Here is a 13542-nt window from a genome sequence, read left to right as displayed (position 1 = left end):
AAACAACAGAGGAATGAAAATGAGAGAATGAAATTTACCAAGACAAATGCAAAATTCTTAAGAAAAATATGCAAAGGTATATGAGACCAATTTTGGTAAGTATTTCTGTAAAAAAGATGCTAGGGTTGTAAGTAATCATAAGCAGTACTATAATCATCAATGACATGGTTATGTAAAATGTAGGTTCCATCAATTGATTGATCCATCAATCAATCAGTTTCTGAATCACATATGATTTGCTCTACTCTGCATTGCTCAGACCCCACTCTTATAGCAGCTCTCATATACTCTAGTAATGTCCCATTAATCAAAGCAAATAAATTAAAAGTCTACTTTTGTTAAGCCTGAAGCCTTAGGTTTCAATTTTTTCAATTTAAAAAAACAAACATATTTTTGTTCTTGTACTATTTTCATTTCCACTTGTTAATCCTAATACTAATGACTGATAAAAAGAGGAACGAGAATAAAATAGTTGTTCAATTAATCTGCATTCCATGACAAACAATAAACACTTGATTTTATTTCAATTATTGTGCCAATCATAATCTGTACCAAGTAAATCAGCAGTGGAAAAAGTGGGACATGAGCATAAACTATATATAAAAAATAGTAATTTAATTACCTGATGCTTGTTCTATAGCATGTTATGAAGCACATCCACCTGTCTGTCATCTTGCAGATCTGTGTGTGTGTGTGAGAGAGAGAATCTATGCATACATACATTTATTTAGAAAACAGAATACATGGAAATTGCAGCAGTTGGTCTAGGACAATCTGCTTTTTTTTCTTACAGCTTACATGTTGTATTTTATGAACATGCGGTTTATAAAGTTTTTAAGATTCCAGAGCAGTATGAAAAAATGGCAATTTTAATGGCCCCTAATTTAAATTTGATTTTATACAGTCATTTCTAGTGAAAACAATTGTTCAACAATAAACATTTCTTACATTAGGGATGCATCTACTATGAGGGCCCAAGGCTGCTGCTGAATATGCCCTCAGCAGTACAATTTGGTTTTATAAAACACTGCTTAAACATAGAGCATCATCAATGTAACTTGGAATGCACTCTAACATAGAGTACAAAATAACAACACTACTAAGTGCAAATCTAACCATCTACACAAGAGGGAAAAGTGCAGTGATTAGAAATATGCATGTGGCCTAAAACAAGATCTTCATATAATAGCATCTTTGTTTTGAATTTCTGAATGGCATCACATACAAAGGTGAAAACATAAACCAGTTATTTCTTGTACATGTAGCTTTTTTTTAAGTACTATGAACTTGAAAAAAAAGTTGGTGTTAGGGAAATCAAATAATCAGGAATTGGAAAATACTATCTGAGCTTATTCCAATGTAGCCATGTGTCTCTCTTCCAGTAGTTTTCATAAAGCAAACAGAAAAAGGTTGTCCTCTGATCTTTAGTAAACAATATCACTGCAATGATTCAAGGCTGCCACAGGGTTCCAAATCTGTCCGATATTTTGTACACAACTGAAAAGTCTACCCACCCACCAGGAAAAGTGCACTTTCAATAACAGTTATAAAAATAGTTTGGCACATTGTTGACACAGTGACAATATAATCACAACGCATCATTGATTTTGATCCATCGTTAGGTGGACATCAGCTCTAGCAGGAAATGCATCCAGTTCCAAATGGGTCAACAGGATAATTTTCAAAAAGTGTAAAAGAAAGGTGCTAATACTCCTCGTTCTTCCATGAATTATTTGGGCAACCCAGTGAAGTTCTTTTTTGGTCCACAATTTATCATATGAATGTTCCACCCACTGTTCACTCATATGTGAACTCATTCAACATTTGCACTGAGTAGCTAAACAGTTCATCTAGCCTGAGAAGTCTTAAGGAATTCACTGCTTTATTCCTACTATCCGGTTGAAAAGCTGCATTGAAAAGAGAAGAAAGGGCACTGGGGCTTCTGCATCCCATTTTTTTTTCGTTTTTGCATTTTCAGTAGTAATTTGCTGCTCTTCTGAGCAAAATAGACAATAGTTTTTAAACCCCTCCCCCTTCTTGGAAGGGTAGCTTGTGCTAGGAATTCTGGATCAGACGTCTGTAATGTGGCATCACTTCGTGTTCAGGTAGATGAAGAGCAAATTCCAAGGCCACTAACACCGGGAACTCAAAGGCAATCAGTTCTCGCCTATTCAAGCGGAACTTTTCTTCCAGTTTCTGTAATATAGTCAACAGTTACAGCTTAGTATTTTAGGATATTAATTATTGGAAAGTACTTAAAATAAGTTCCCCTAATTTTATTTATTCATTAAAATAGCCCAGCCAGTTTGATCAAGTCAGGGTTGGCGCATGCCAGGTTCATCAATTCAACAATGCCACCTCCAGGACCCTCAAAGTGTATATTCTCCATAGCAGTTCCTACCCAACTGGTATTTTAAAGGGTCCTGAAGACATGGCTGTTTGGCTAGGCTTTTAGTGAGGTCATTTGAAGACTCTTTCTTTTCCTTGTTGTATGCTCTGTCACCCCTGCTCTTTTGCTATGTGTTTATTTTGGTTTTGTATTGTTCCCTATGTTTAACATTTTGTAAGCCGCCCAGAGTTGCTGTGGAACAGCATAAAAATTTAATAAATTATTACTATTATGAAAATAGAATTTCCTAATAATTTTAATTGTTTTTCAAACAAATGTCATACTTGATGTAATGACCTCTGAAGAAGACTTCAGAGGATAATTAGGACTGCAGAAAAAACAATTACTACCCACCTGCCTTCAATCGAGGACCTGTATACTGCACCAGTCAAAAAGAGGGCTGTGAAAATACTGACAGACCCCTCACATCCAGGACATAAACTGTTTCAACTCCTTCCCTCAAAACGACGCTATAGAGCACTGCACACCAGAACTAGACACAAGAACAGTTTTTCCCCCAAAAGCCATCACTCTGCTAAACAAATAATTCCCTCAACATTGTTCAACTATTACAAAGTCTGCACTATGATTACTGTTAATCTTCTCATCACTCTTTATCGCTCATCCCCTCCCACTTGTGATTGTAGGACTGTAACTTTGTCGCTTGTATCCTTACGATTTATATTGACTGTTTCCTAGTATGATTTGATTGCTGATTGTACCCTATGACTATCATTAAGTGTTGATTCTTGATTGTTAAGAATCAAGAATCATCACTTAATGATAGTCATAGGGTACAATCAGCAATCAAATCATACTAGGAAACAGTCAATATAAATCGTAAGGATACAAGCGACAAAGTTACAGTCCTACAATCACAAGTGGGAGGGGATGGGTGATAAAGAGTGATGATGTATGTATACTGAGTGATTTTATGTATACTGAGAGTATTTACACCAAGATAAATTCCTTGTGTGTCCAATCACACTTGGCCAATCAAGTATTCTATTCTATTCTATTCTATTCTATTCTATTCTATTCTATTCTATTCCATTCCATTCCATTCCATTCCATTCCATTCTATTCTATTCTCAGAGGAAGACTCAACTCTTTCATCTGAAACATTCCCAATACTTTTTTATGGCAAAAATTAGTGGCCATAGATACTTACATCTATAAGATGCCTGACTTCATGCTTTTTGATGTCACTGCCAATTTTGGCAGCTAGTAAGACGCATGCTCCAGCACAGAGCTTTCTGTTTTGCTTGTTGAGTTTTCCCTTGAGAGCAAGCTTTTCAAAATAGACAAAGGCCATAGCCACAGTAGGCTCCTCAAAACCACACTCTTCTTGAGCTAATTTGCGCATTTCTCGCTTCAAGCTGAAAGAGGAAAGGAAGTATGTTATGTTGCCAAAGAAAACTGAAGATAGCAATGTCTGTAATTTAGAAAACTTGCCTAAATATACATAGCTGAAATATTTGTAGTATTATGTTGCACATTATTTTCAGTACATGTAATTATTCATGTCTTCTGAATTTCTGAACACTGAAATGTCCATATTTTAAATCATAGGTATTTACACAATAATATGCCTGGTATTTTCAAAGTGCTGAACAAGGCAACTTTCTAGGTAAAGAAACCAACATAGCAAGGGGCTGAATTACTAAAAAGGCTATTTGGCAAACAGAAATTTATTTTTGCTGTTCCTATTCTACCTTCCAGAATAGGGTTTTACTGGTCTCTCCGGGCTGAAGGCTACACCTAGCTTTTGGGCTGCATGCTGTGAATCTCTTTGAAAAATATGTGAGGGCCAAGGCAATGAAGTGCTCTTGTTATTCTTTCCCCTGTGCAACTGCAAAATTATAAAGAGTCTCCTAAATGTCGGGACAATTGCAAATAATAATTTGCAAATGTAAGTTACAACTGTCTTCTTTTCTCTTGATCATGTTTTTGGACTATAGTCCTGCAAATACACAATGCATCATACAAAAGACATTAAATTTATTTAAAAACAGTAAGAGAGCTTAATCAATGGATTACAAAAAAGAAGTATAGACGTGTATGTGATATATTGGAACTATTCCAATTGGTTACCTGGAACTTGGATAGCATCAATTTGCTTGTCCTAGTAATTCCTCAACTATACATAGTTAATTTCCTATAGCTGTTATTAACATCTAAATGGTGAATGGCTATTCTTTCTTGTAACCAAGTAATCAAAACTTGAAACCAGCAGTTAAATTTGAGCAGTGCTAATCAAAAATGGTAACCATTTTGAAATCTATCCAACCTATGAACTCATCCACTTCTTCCAGTGTTATTAGTTTTACAAGCACTTCTCTGTTTTCCTTTTGTTTAAAGAATTGTATCTGTACACTTAATATTTACCTAACTGTATTCCATGAATGCTTCTTTTTCAATCTATGTTAGTACTGATTGACATTATTTTTTCTATCCATGTGATTTTCTTGATAAAAATACAGACATGATTTACCACTGCTGTCCACTATGCACTATGATCTAATACCCTTGCCATCGCAATTAAAGTGATCATCTATCTCTGGCAACTTCCTAGATCAATGCTGCCCAATGTTGGTATCTAATTGCTTTAACTGGGCAGCTGAGATTATCTGCACATCTTGGTTGACCCAGCTAGGAAAATCAACACCCCACCCCAACATTCTTCACTCTTCTGAGGAACACCATCAACATGATGATGAGGCAGGGGAGGATGTGAGATGTTTTTTTAAAATGAAAAATAACAGATGGATCTGTATGTCAACAAAAAATGAAAACAAAGCAAGAAATGGATTTATTTATATCCTGACTTTATTATTTCTCTAAATAACTCAAGGCAGTGAACATATCTAATACTCCTTTCTTCTCCTATTTTCTTAAGAACTGTATGAGGTGTGGGGGGGCTGAGAGAGACATACTGGCCCACAGTCACCCAAGCCAATATCTAAAGCAGGACTAGAATTCATAGTGTCCAGCCTCTGTTACCTTAACCTCTAGAACAAACTGACTTGCTGCATTATATGTTTCCTGCAATGGGCTTTCAGAACTTTTGCATTTCTCTTTCTTCTACTCTTACCTCTTTTACCCTGCCCCTAACCTTAAAAAAGATCTCCTCCCTGAGATCTGAACTAAGCGAAGTGTTTTGAAAAGAGGCAAAGGGTCATACATTGCTGTAAGTAGCCATGGTAATCTATTTTTATACATGAGTATATAAGGAAAATATTTTTCTATAAGTTTTCCTCTGTTAGGACTTATTTACAGTGTGTGGGGGGATGGGGGATACACATATGCAATTGTGGATGTTTATAGATAAGACGTATATGTACAGTATATGAACATGTATATACGCAAATATGCAAAGTAGAAAGTCTTTGTATAATGATATAAACAACTGAAGACCATCTGTCAATTATCTTGGCTATACATGTCAAGTGAAAAGATTATTTACATCCTCACGTTTTCAAAATGAAGACTGTACAGCACAGAAAGTACTGTAAAATATTTTGGAGTAAATTGCTGACAAAAATATTCAGGATAAACATGCACAAGAAAACATGGATTTTTGTCAGACATGAAAACAAATAAACAAAAGCTGTGAATTCATGTAGAACAAGGATAGAATGAACTTAAATTTAAAAAAATGAAAAATGAACAATAAAGAAAATTAAATCTGACATATTTGTCAATCCCTAAGCAGTTATTAATAAAATGTAATTAGTATAAATTTTTCCATCAACTGATCCTGTTAATGAATCTCAATTTTTTGACTGTCCCTAAACTATCCAATAGGATTTTTTTTATTTTGTTGGCTGCCTCCCTTAAGTCTTTCCTGTCAGTATTTATGTTTAATTATTAAAACATTGCAAGTCAATAATACATACTTAGGCCCATGTGCTTCCTATCTTATTTATTCAACATCCTGACTAGAAAGCAGCTGATTGTTTAGTGTCCTTAAAGGTCATTTTTCAGAAAATCTACTGTTAATGTTTTACTTCCCTATACTAAATATATCAAAGGGTAGTTAGTTGCCTGGGGTTAGTACCTTCTTATTTTACTGAGTGTCAACTTGATGTGAGGAAACTTCTCCTTGAAGGTCTCATTCATATCTTTCTTAAGATCCGATGGCTTCACATAATCAATGACTGTAGTCTGTAATGTATTACAAACAAGATTTAATATCCATTTGGGATGAGAATCTTTGCCTCTCCCTTTTCCTCTTTCTTTCAAAAATTACCATGGTAATTATTTTCTAATGCTTATCTGTTTCATCAAAGAACAATAAAATAGTTTGTAGTATTTTAAAAACAATATAGATATCATTGCATAGGCTTTCATAAGCTCAAGATTTCTTTATCAATATCCACAAAGAGTCTAAATGTGGATGGATCATGCATGGACACACACATACACACATAAACACATTACTAATTATTTTCACAATTGGCTGGACCAAAAAGCAAAGGACAGCAATAGGTTTGCATGTAGGCTACTCTGAATTTTATTGATGGAAACAATTCTTCAGAAAGACATGCCAAACAAAATTTTGCAGAACCTCTAAGCATAATCTTTGAAAAATCTTTCAGGACCAGCTCCTTGCCTAACCTATGGTCACAAGCCACGGTCATCCCCATCTTCAAAAAGGGAGACCCCAGCCTAGTTGAAAATTACAGAACAATCTCCTTATGCTGCATCACCTGTAAAGTCATAGAATCAATTATTAACCAATCCGTTATCCTCCACTTAGAGACAAACAACCTACACTCTAAGAAACGATTTGGTTTCTGAAAAAAAAACTATCCTGTAATCTGCAATTCTTACACTGCAAAAACATATGGACTACACAACTTGATCAGGGCAAAACAATAGACGCAGTCTACATAGACTTCTGTAAAGCCTTTGATTCAGTGGTACATGACAAACTACTCCTAAAAATAAAATCTTATGGTATCTCTGGACACTGCATAACTGGATAGAAGCATTCCTGTCAAACAGACAACAAATGGTCAAAATTGAGAGTGTCCTATCGAATTCTGTACCTGTCAACAGTGGTGTCCCCCAAGGCTGTGTTCTAGGACCAACTCTCTTCATACTCTACATTAATGACCTCTGTGATCATATTAAGAGCAACTGTGTTCTCTTTGCTGATGATGTAAAGCTATTCAGCACCACAGACAATACTACTACCCTCCAAAAAGACCTTGGCTATGTATCAGAATGGTCAATCAAATGGCAACTTCAAATCTCAACAAATAAATGCTCTGTCTTACATATTGGCAAAAAAAATCAGAAAATAAAATACAAGCTAAATAGTCAAGACCTTGTTGAGGATCCAAACTTTGTCAAAGACCTTGGAGTACTCATCTCAAATTATCTAAGTGCTAGAGCCCACTGTAACTATATAGCCAAAAAGGCATTCAGAGTTGTGAACCTAATCCTACGTAGCTTTTTCTCTGGTAATATCGCACTACTAACTAGAGCATACAAAGCATTTGCTAGACCAATACTCGAATACAGCTCATCAGTCTGGAACCCACATTACGTATCTGATATTAGCACAGTTGAGAAAGTCCAGAAATATTTCACAAGAAGAGTTCTCCACTCCTCTACTTGTTGTAGAATACCTTATGCCACCAGACTTGAAATTCTAGACCTAGAAATCCTTGAATTACGCCGTCTTTGGTCTGATCTAAGTATGGTATATAAAATCATACATTGCAATGACTTACCTGTCAATGAATACTTCAGCTTCAACCATAACAATACAAGAGCACATAATAGATACAAATTCAAGGTTAACTACACCAAACTTGATTGCAGGAAATACGACTTCAGCAAGAATGGTCAATGTCTGGAATACTCTACCTGACTCTGTGGTTTCTTCCGCAAACCCCAATAACTTACTTTAACCTTAGACTGTCTACTATTGGCCTCACCCCTTTCCTAAGAGGTCTGTAGGGGGCGTGCATAAGCGCACCAACGTGCCTACTGTTCCTGTCCTATTGTTTCTTTTATTTTTCTTATATGTACCCATTTCATGTATTCATAACTATGTATATACTTATACTTATTATTTTGTAAGCGATTGACAAATCAAAATAAATTAATAAATAAAATAAATGAGTTGCTCGAGCCAGTCTGGAAGCTGACTACTTAAGAGTAGCCACAATGCACTTTGAATATAAAAGTTATTCATGTACACTCGACATTGAGTGGCTAAATGCCCTACAGAAGTATCATGTAGTTGAGGATTTATGGGATCTAGTTCATAGTTATGGTTTAAATATTTGGACAGATGCCCATAGAGATCAGGCCTATTACTTGATGCTTACCAATCTCAGCTCATAAGATCTAGTAGGAAGTACGGTGGCCAGTAAGTTAAAAGTATATGTTTAGGAACCTAATTACTCAGACTAGAGGTAAGCAACCTTGTAGATAGAGAAGCCATATTTTTTTTAATATGAGATTCCTCAAAGAATCTCAAGGAGTATAATCAATAATACTTTGTTGTTATGAAAGTGGCATGGATTCTTGGGAGAAGAGAAAGTTTAGTATAAAACAGATACATTAAACCTAACAGAGGTTTCACAAAACTATTTTAATTTTTATTTTCAGGGGGAAAAAACCTCACAACTGTGCCATTGAAAAGGGGTTTTCTGGTACATTTTGATAGCATGATCTTGGATAGTTTAGAGAAACCTTTTACCCCAGAAGGAACTCATTTAATAATTTTTAAGACTCAGTGAGTTCCTAAATAAAAATAACAATATAAAAGTTCACACACAATTTATATCTAACCTACACAATTCAGGTTTTACAACATTTATCAGAACAATCAAATGGCAGGCTACAGCAGTCATGGTGCATAAAACCTCATAACATTGAAAGTGTTACTGCATGGTGCAGGAAATCTGTCTATCTCACAATTTTTAGATAGCCTAGTTTAAGAAGTTGACAATTTGGAGCTTGGTATGTTGCATATGAACTACAAACCATGGATTGCTAACCTCTCATCTAAATCCATTTCTAAATCTATCAATTCAACCCTAATTACAGTTTTAAATACTAGAAGATATGTATAATATTTATTGCTGTTCTGTTACAAGTCCTATTCCATCATACAGAAGTACCTTATTTATCTACTACTACTACATAAATACAAATAAGATAGATTCACAGTAGTAATGAATTTGAGAGATTTGTTTTTAATCTTCAAAATATTAATGAGTACATTTAAGCTAGCTTGCTAGAAGATTCCACGAACTAAATTCTATGTGCTAGAAAGTATTCCTGCCTATGTAGGCTTTTTAAGCTATAAATTTCACAGCGTACATATACTTTGTATTGTTTTGCTGTTGAATTATTAAGTAAATCAATTAGGTCTGTATTTGTAATGAAAGTGCCAAGAAACTCACATAATTTTGGTAATATTACAGCCAGTGGTTGCATTGGTTAAAAATACAGGCTATTTGTTTATAATGGTTCAAAGTTATAATGTTGAATGAAGGAACTTACAATTCATGACAGAAGTTATGGCTATGGCAGCACTCTTGCAGTCATGTAATCAAAATTCAGGTGTTTGGCAGTTAACTTGCACTTATGACTGCAGGAATGTTGCAATTTCCCCACTCACCAATCCCCCCTCCCCTCCCCTATGCCCTTCTGACCAAGCGCTGTGGCTGCCAAGTGCCACTGTGCATGGTAGTCTAAAGATAGCAGTTCTGGGGTGAGAGGCAGGTGGGGAGAGTTGCAGCACCCCTGCAGTCAATTTGAAAAATAATGGAAGTTACTACATCTTTGATTATTGCCTGTATGTTATTGGAGAAAAGAGTAAAACAGAGTTGCCAGAGATTCTTTATGAAGTTCTGAAGTGTATAAAACTTCTCAGAATACAGCTGTAAATTTTGTTAATCTTTAAAATATAGAGGCCAAGAAAATACCAAATGACCTGTCCAGTTTTTCATCCATAAACTGTGTTGAATGTGGCAGACTATTTACTTTTGAAGACATGAAATATGTTGTTAGTACTTAAATGTAGAACAGCTGGCATGAGTCCATTGGAACTGGTAGTTATTTATCCTGGCAGACATTCAACTGTTCAGCCAGACACAGCAAGCAGACTAATCCCCTTCAGTGGAATGGACAACTAAATATGGGGTGCTCCCCTGCAGCACAAGTTAAGTCCTTTTGAATTTCTGCTATAACTCACTATTGAGACAAGTCACCATGGAGAATTTCTTGACTATGAAAGCAATTCTAAATAACTCCTGAGGTTTTCCAGTAACTATCAAATTTGGAAACAACCTGAAGCAAAAGCAAATGCTGGAAATATCTCCCTATACGATTTTTTTTTCAATAATTTCCAAGCTGGAAAAAGATGAAACATTTGCAAATTGTAATATAAACAAGCATCATATATTGTAAGTTATGTGCAGAAATTTCTGGATCTGCACAGCTATTTCTTATTTTCCACATTAATCCACATCAAAGCATTCAGACATGCTATGGTGCAAGAAATTTGGCTGCAGACACTACCTTTATTTTTAGGTAAACCTGAAATAAAGTGATGCTACTTTAAAAGCTGCATTACATAAAAGCTGGGATTCTTTAGAGTGGTGACTTCTTTTTTCAAGCTTATGTGACATCTAAAATGGTCAATGGATGGTTCAGTGACACTGTCCTTGCATGAAGTCTGAAATGCAATGTATTATTTTTTAAAACATCACTTCCTCCCAAGCAGAAGCCTTTCAGGACTGTTTGCCTGGATGAGTTCTTGGGTACCTCATCATCTCAAATGCTATTGCCTAGTGTAATGCCAGGTAAAGCTACTTCAGGTGAAATCCAATGCTGTACATAGTCATTTATTGATACACTTTCTATTTTCTTCTTCCTTCTGCAGAAACCTGAAGAAATGTCCTTCCTCAACATTTGTCCTTCCTCAACATCCTTATCCTACAACAGTAGATTTAGAAACAGGGAAGGATGGAACTTCAGGAGGTAACATAAATTACAGTATATTTTTCCACATGTATCTGACAAAGTTATTTTGCAATAGAATGGGTGGAATGGACTACCCTGGAATATAACCTTTTGCCAGACTGTAAACAGATGTATTTCTCAGTGCACAGGCTGGCAAATACATAGCCCTGCCAAAAAAATCTGTTTTTAACCTAGACAGATTGGGTTAGCTAGCCGCAACTACAATCTATTTCCCTGCCCCTCAAACCACACATGTAGAGATTCATATTCCTTGAGAAACAAGTAGCGGACAAGGAAAACACAGTTTGCATTTGTCCTTTCCCTTTTAAACCACTGTCATCCCAGAGTACTATATTCTTAGTATGACTAGTGGAAATACTTTATGTAAATTCCCTTCCAAAGCATGATCCATAAACTTATGCAGTGCCATCAAGGCACATTGCTTTGAATAAATCCAAATGCCTCAAATTTTATAATTTTGTGGGGTTTTTTTGCCAATTTCTCAGTCCTATCTTTATTAATTATGTCCCTAGACTACCAACACAATTCTACTCTCAGACTGAAACAAAAACAACAAAAACAAGAGTGAAAGATTGGGATGTCTGAATACACTGTACAAAAGCTAGTTTACACCACTATTCCAGACCATTTTGTATATTCTACTTTGACCCATCCCATGCATGTATGTATGTGTGTGTGTGTGTGTCTGTCTTCACCCATGAGAGGGAACAAGTTTACAAGACTGCAGCTGCCAAGCTGTAGTGACATAAGCCTGCCAACAAATGACTGCTTAATTACAAACCAGATTTCAGCACGCAGAGGACAAACTGTTCCATGCTGACACAAGGGCCACTCTCAGTTCGGCACCCTTGCAAAATGTAGCAATTAAAATAACTGCATTCTCTTCAATGTTGCAGATTTTTTTTTTGTTATACAGTGAGCAGAATCCAATGTCATACAAGTGGAAATCTTGTGCAAGCTATTTTTTCTTTTCTCCTCATCCCTGCAGTTTTCTTCCACACATACATCCTCAAAGTCTGCTCCTGATGGCTGAGGACTAGAAAGCCAAACAATTTAAGTTAGTTTTATAACTAACTGCTTATACAAAGAGATCTATACATAATGCATTTGAGAGTAGCTACACTGGGAGGATTCATTATCACAATTTTATTTATTTATTTGGTTTGTCAATTGCTTACAAGATAATAGGTGTAAGTAAAAACATAGTCATGAATACATGGATAAATATAAGAAAAATAAAAGAAACAATAGGACAGGGACAGTAGGCACATTGGTGTGCTTATGTAGGGGGCTACAGACCTCTTAGGAAAGGGGTGAGGTTAATAGTAGACAGTCTAAGGTTAAAGGTTTTGGGGGTTTGGGGAAGAAACCACAGAGTCAGGTAGAGTATTCCAGACATTGACCACTCTGTTGCTGAAGTCGTATTTCCTGAAATCAAGTTTGGTGCGATTAATCTTGACTTTGTATCTATTGTTTGCTCTTGTATTGTTATAGTTGAAGTTGAAGTATTCATTGACAGGTAAGTCATTGCAATGTATGATTTTATATACCATACTTAGATTGGACCTAAGGCGGCATAGTTCTAGCTTTTCTAGATCTAGAATTTCAAGTCTGGTGGCATAAGGTATTCTGCAACAAGTAGAGGAGTGGAGAACTCTTCTTGTGAAATATTTCTGGACTTTCTCAACTGTGTTAATATCAGATACATAATGTGGGTTCCAGACTGATGAGCTGTATTAGAGTATTGGTTTAGCAAATGTTTTATAAGCTCTAGTTAGTAGTGTAATATTACCAGAGAAAAAGCTACGTAAGATTAGGTTTTAACAACTCTTAATGCCTTTTTGGCTATGTAGTTACAGTGGGCTCTAGCACTTAGATCATGAGAGATGAGTACTCCAAGGTCCTTGACAGAGTTTGGATCATCAACAATGTCTTGAGTATTCAGCTTGTATTTTATTTTCTGAGTTTTTTGCCAATACGTAAGAGAGAGCATTTGTTTGTTGAGATTTCAAGTTACCATTTGTTTGACCATTCTGACACTTGTAATTGTACAGTATGATTTGCTGGAATATCACATGGACCAGCTCTCAATATCAGCATTATTGATTGTATTTTCTTTTAAGGAAGGATGAATTATA

General features: G+C 35.6%; 1 protein-coding gene across 2 annotated transcripts in view; it reads right to left on the bottom strand.

Moving 5' to 3' along the window:
• Positions 1–14: 14 nt before the first annotated feature.
• The window catches only part of CABLES1 (Cdk5 and Abl enzyme substrate 1), a 52207-nt gene continuing 38679 nt past the window's right edge, over positions 15–13542 (bottom strand). For both annotated transcript variants that reach the window (XM_026699302.2, XM_026699303.2), the window contains 3 exons: positions 6450–6556; positions 3561–3768; positions 15–2196 (listed from right to left, as the gene is read on the bottom strand). In XM_026699302.2, coding sequence (XP_026555087.2) covers positions 2056–2196; positions 3561–3768; positions 6450–6556 — 456 coding nt within the window. In that variant the 3' untranslated portion in view covers positions 15–2055. The remainder of the gene's footprint in view (positions 2197–3560; positions 3769–6449; positions 6557–13542) is intronic.

The sequence above is a fragment of the Pseudonaja textilis genome, chromosome 3 (genome assembly GCF_049901715.1).
Source record: "Pseudonaja textilis isolate UNSWEBS1 chromosome 3, rPseTex1.2, whole genome shotgun sequence".
Taxonomy (NCBI): domain Eukaryota; kingdom Metazoa; phylum Chordata; class Lepidosauria; order Squamata; family Elapidae; genus Pseudonaja; species Pseudonaja textilis.
Note: the sequence above shows the minus strand (reverse complement) of the source record. Positions and strands in the feature narration are given on the sequence as shown.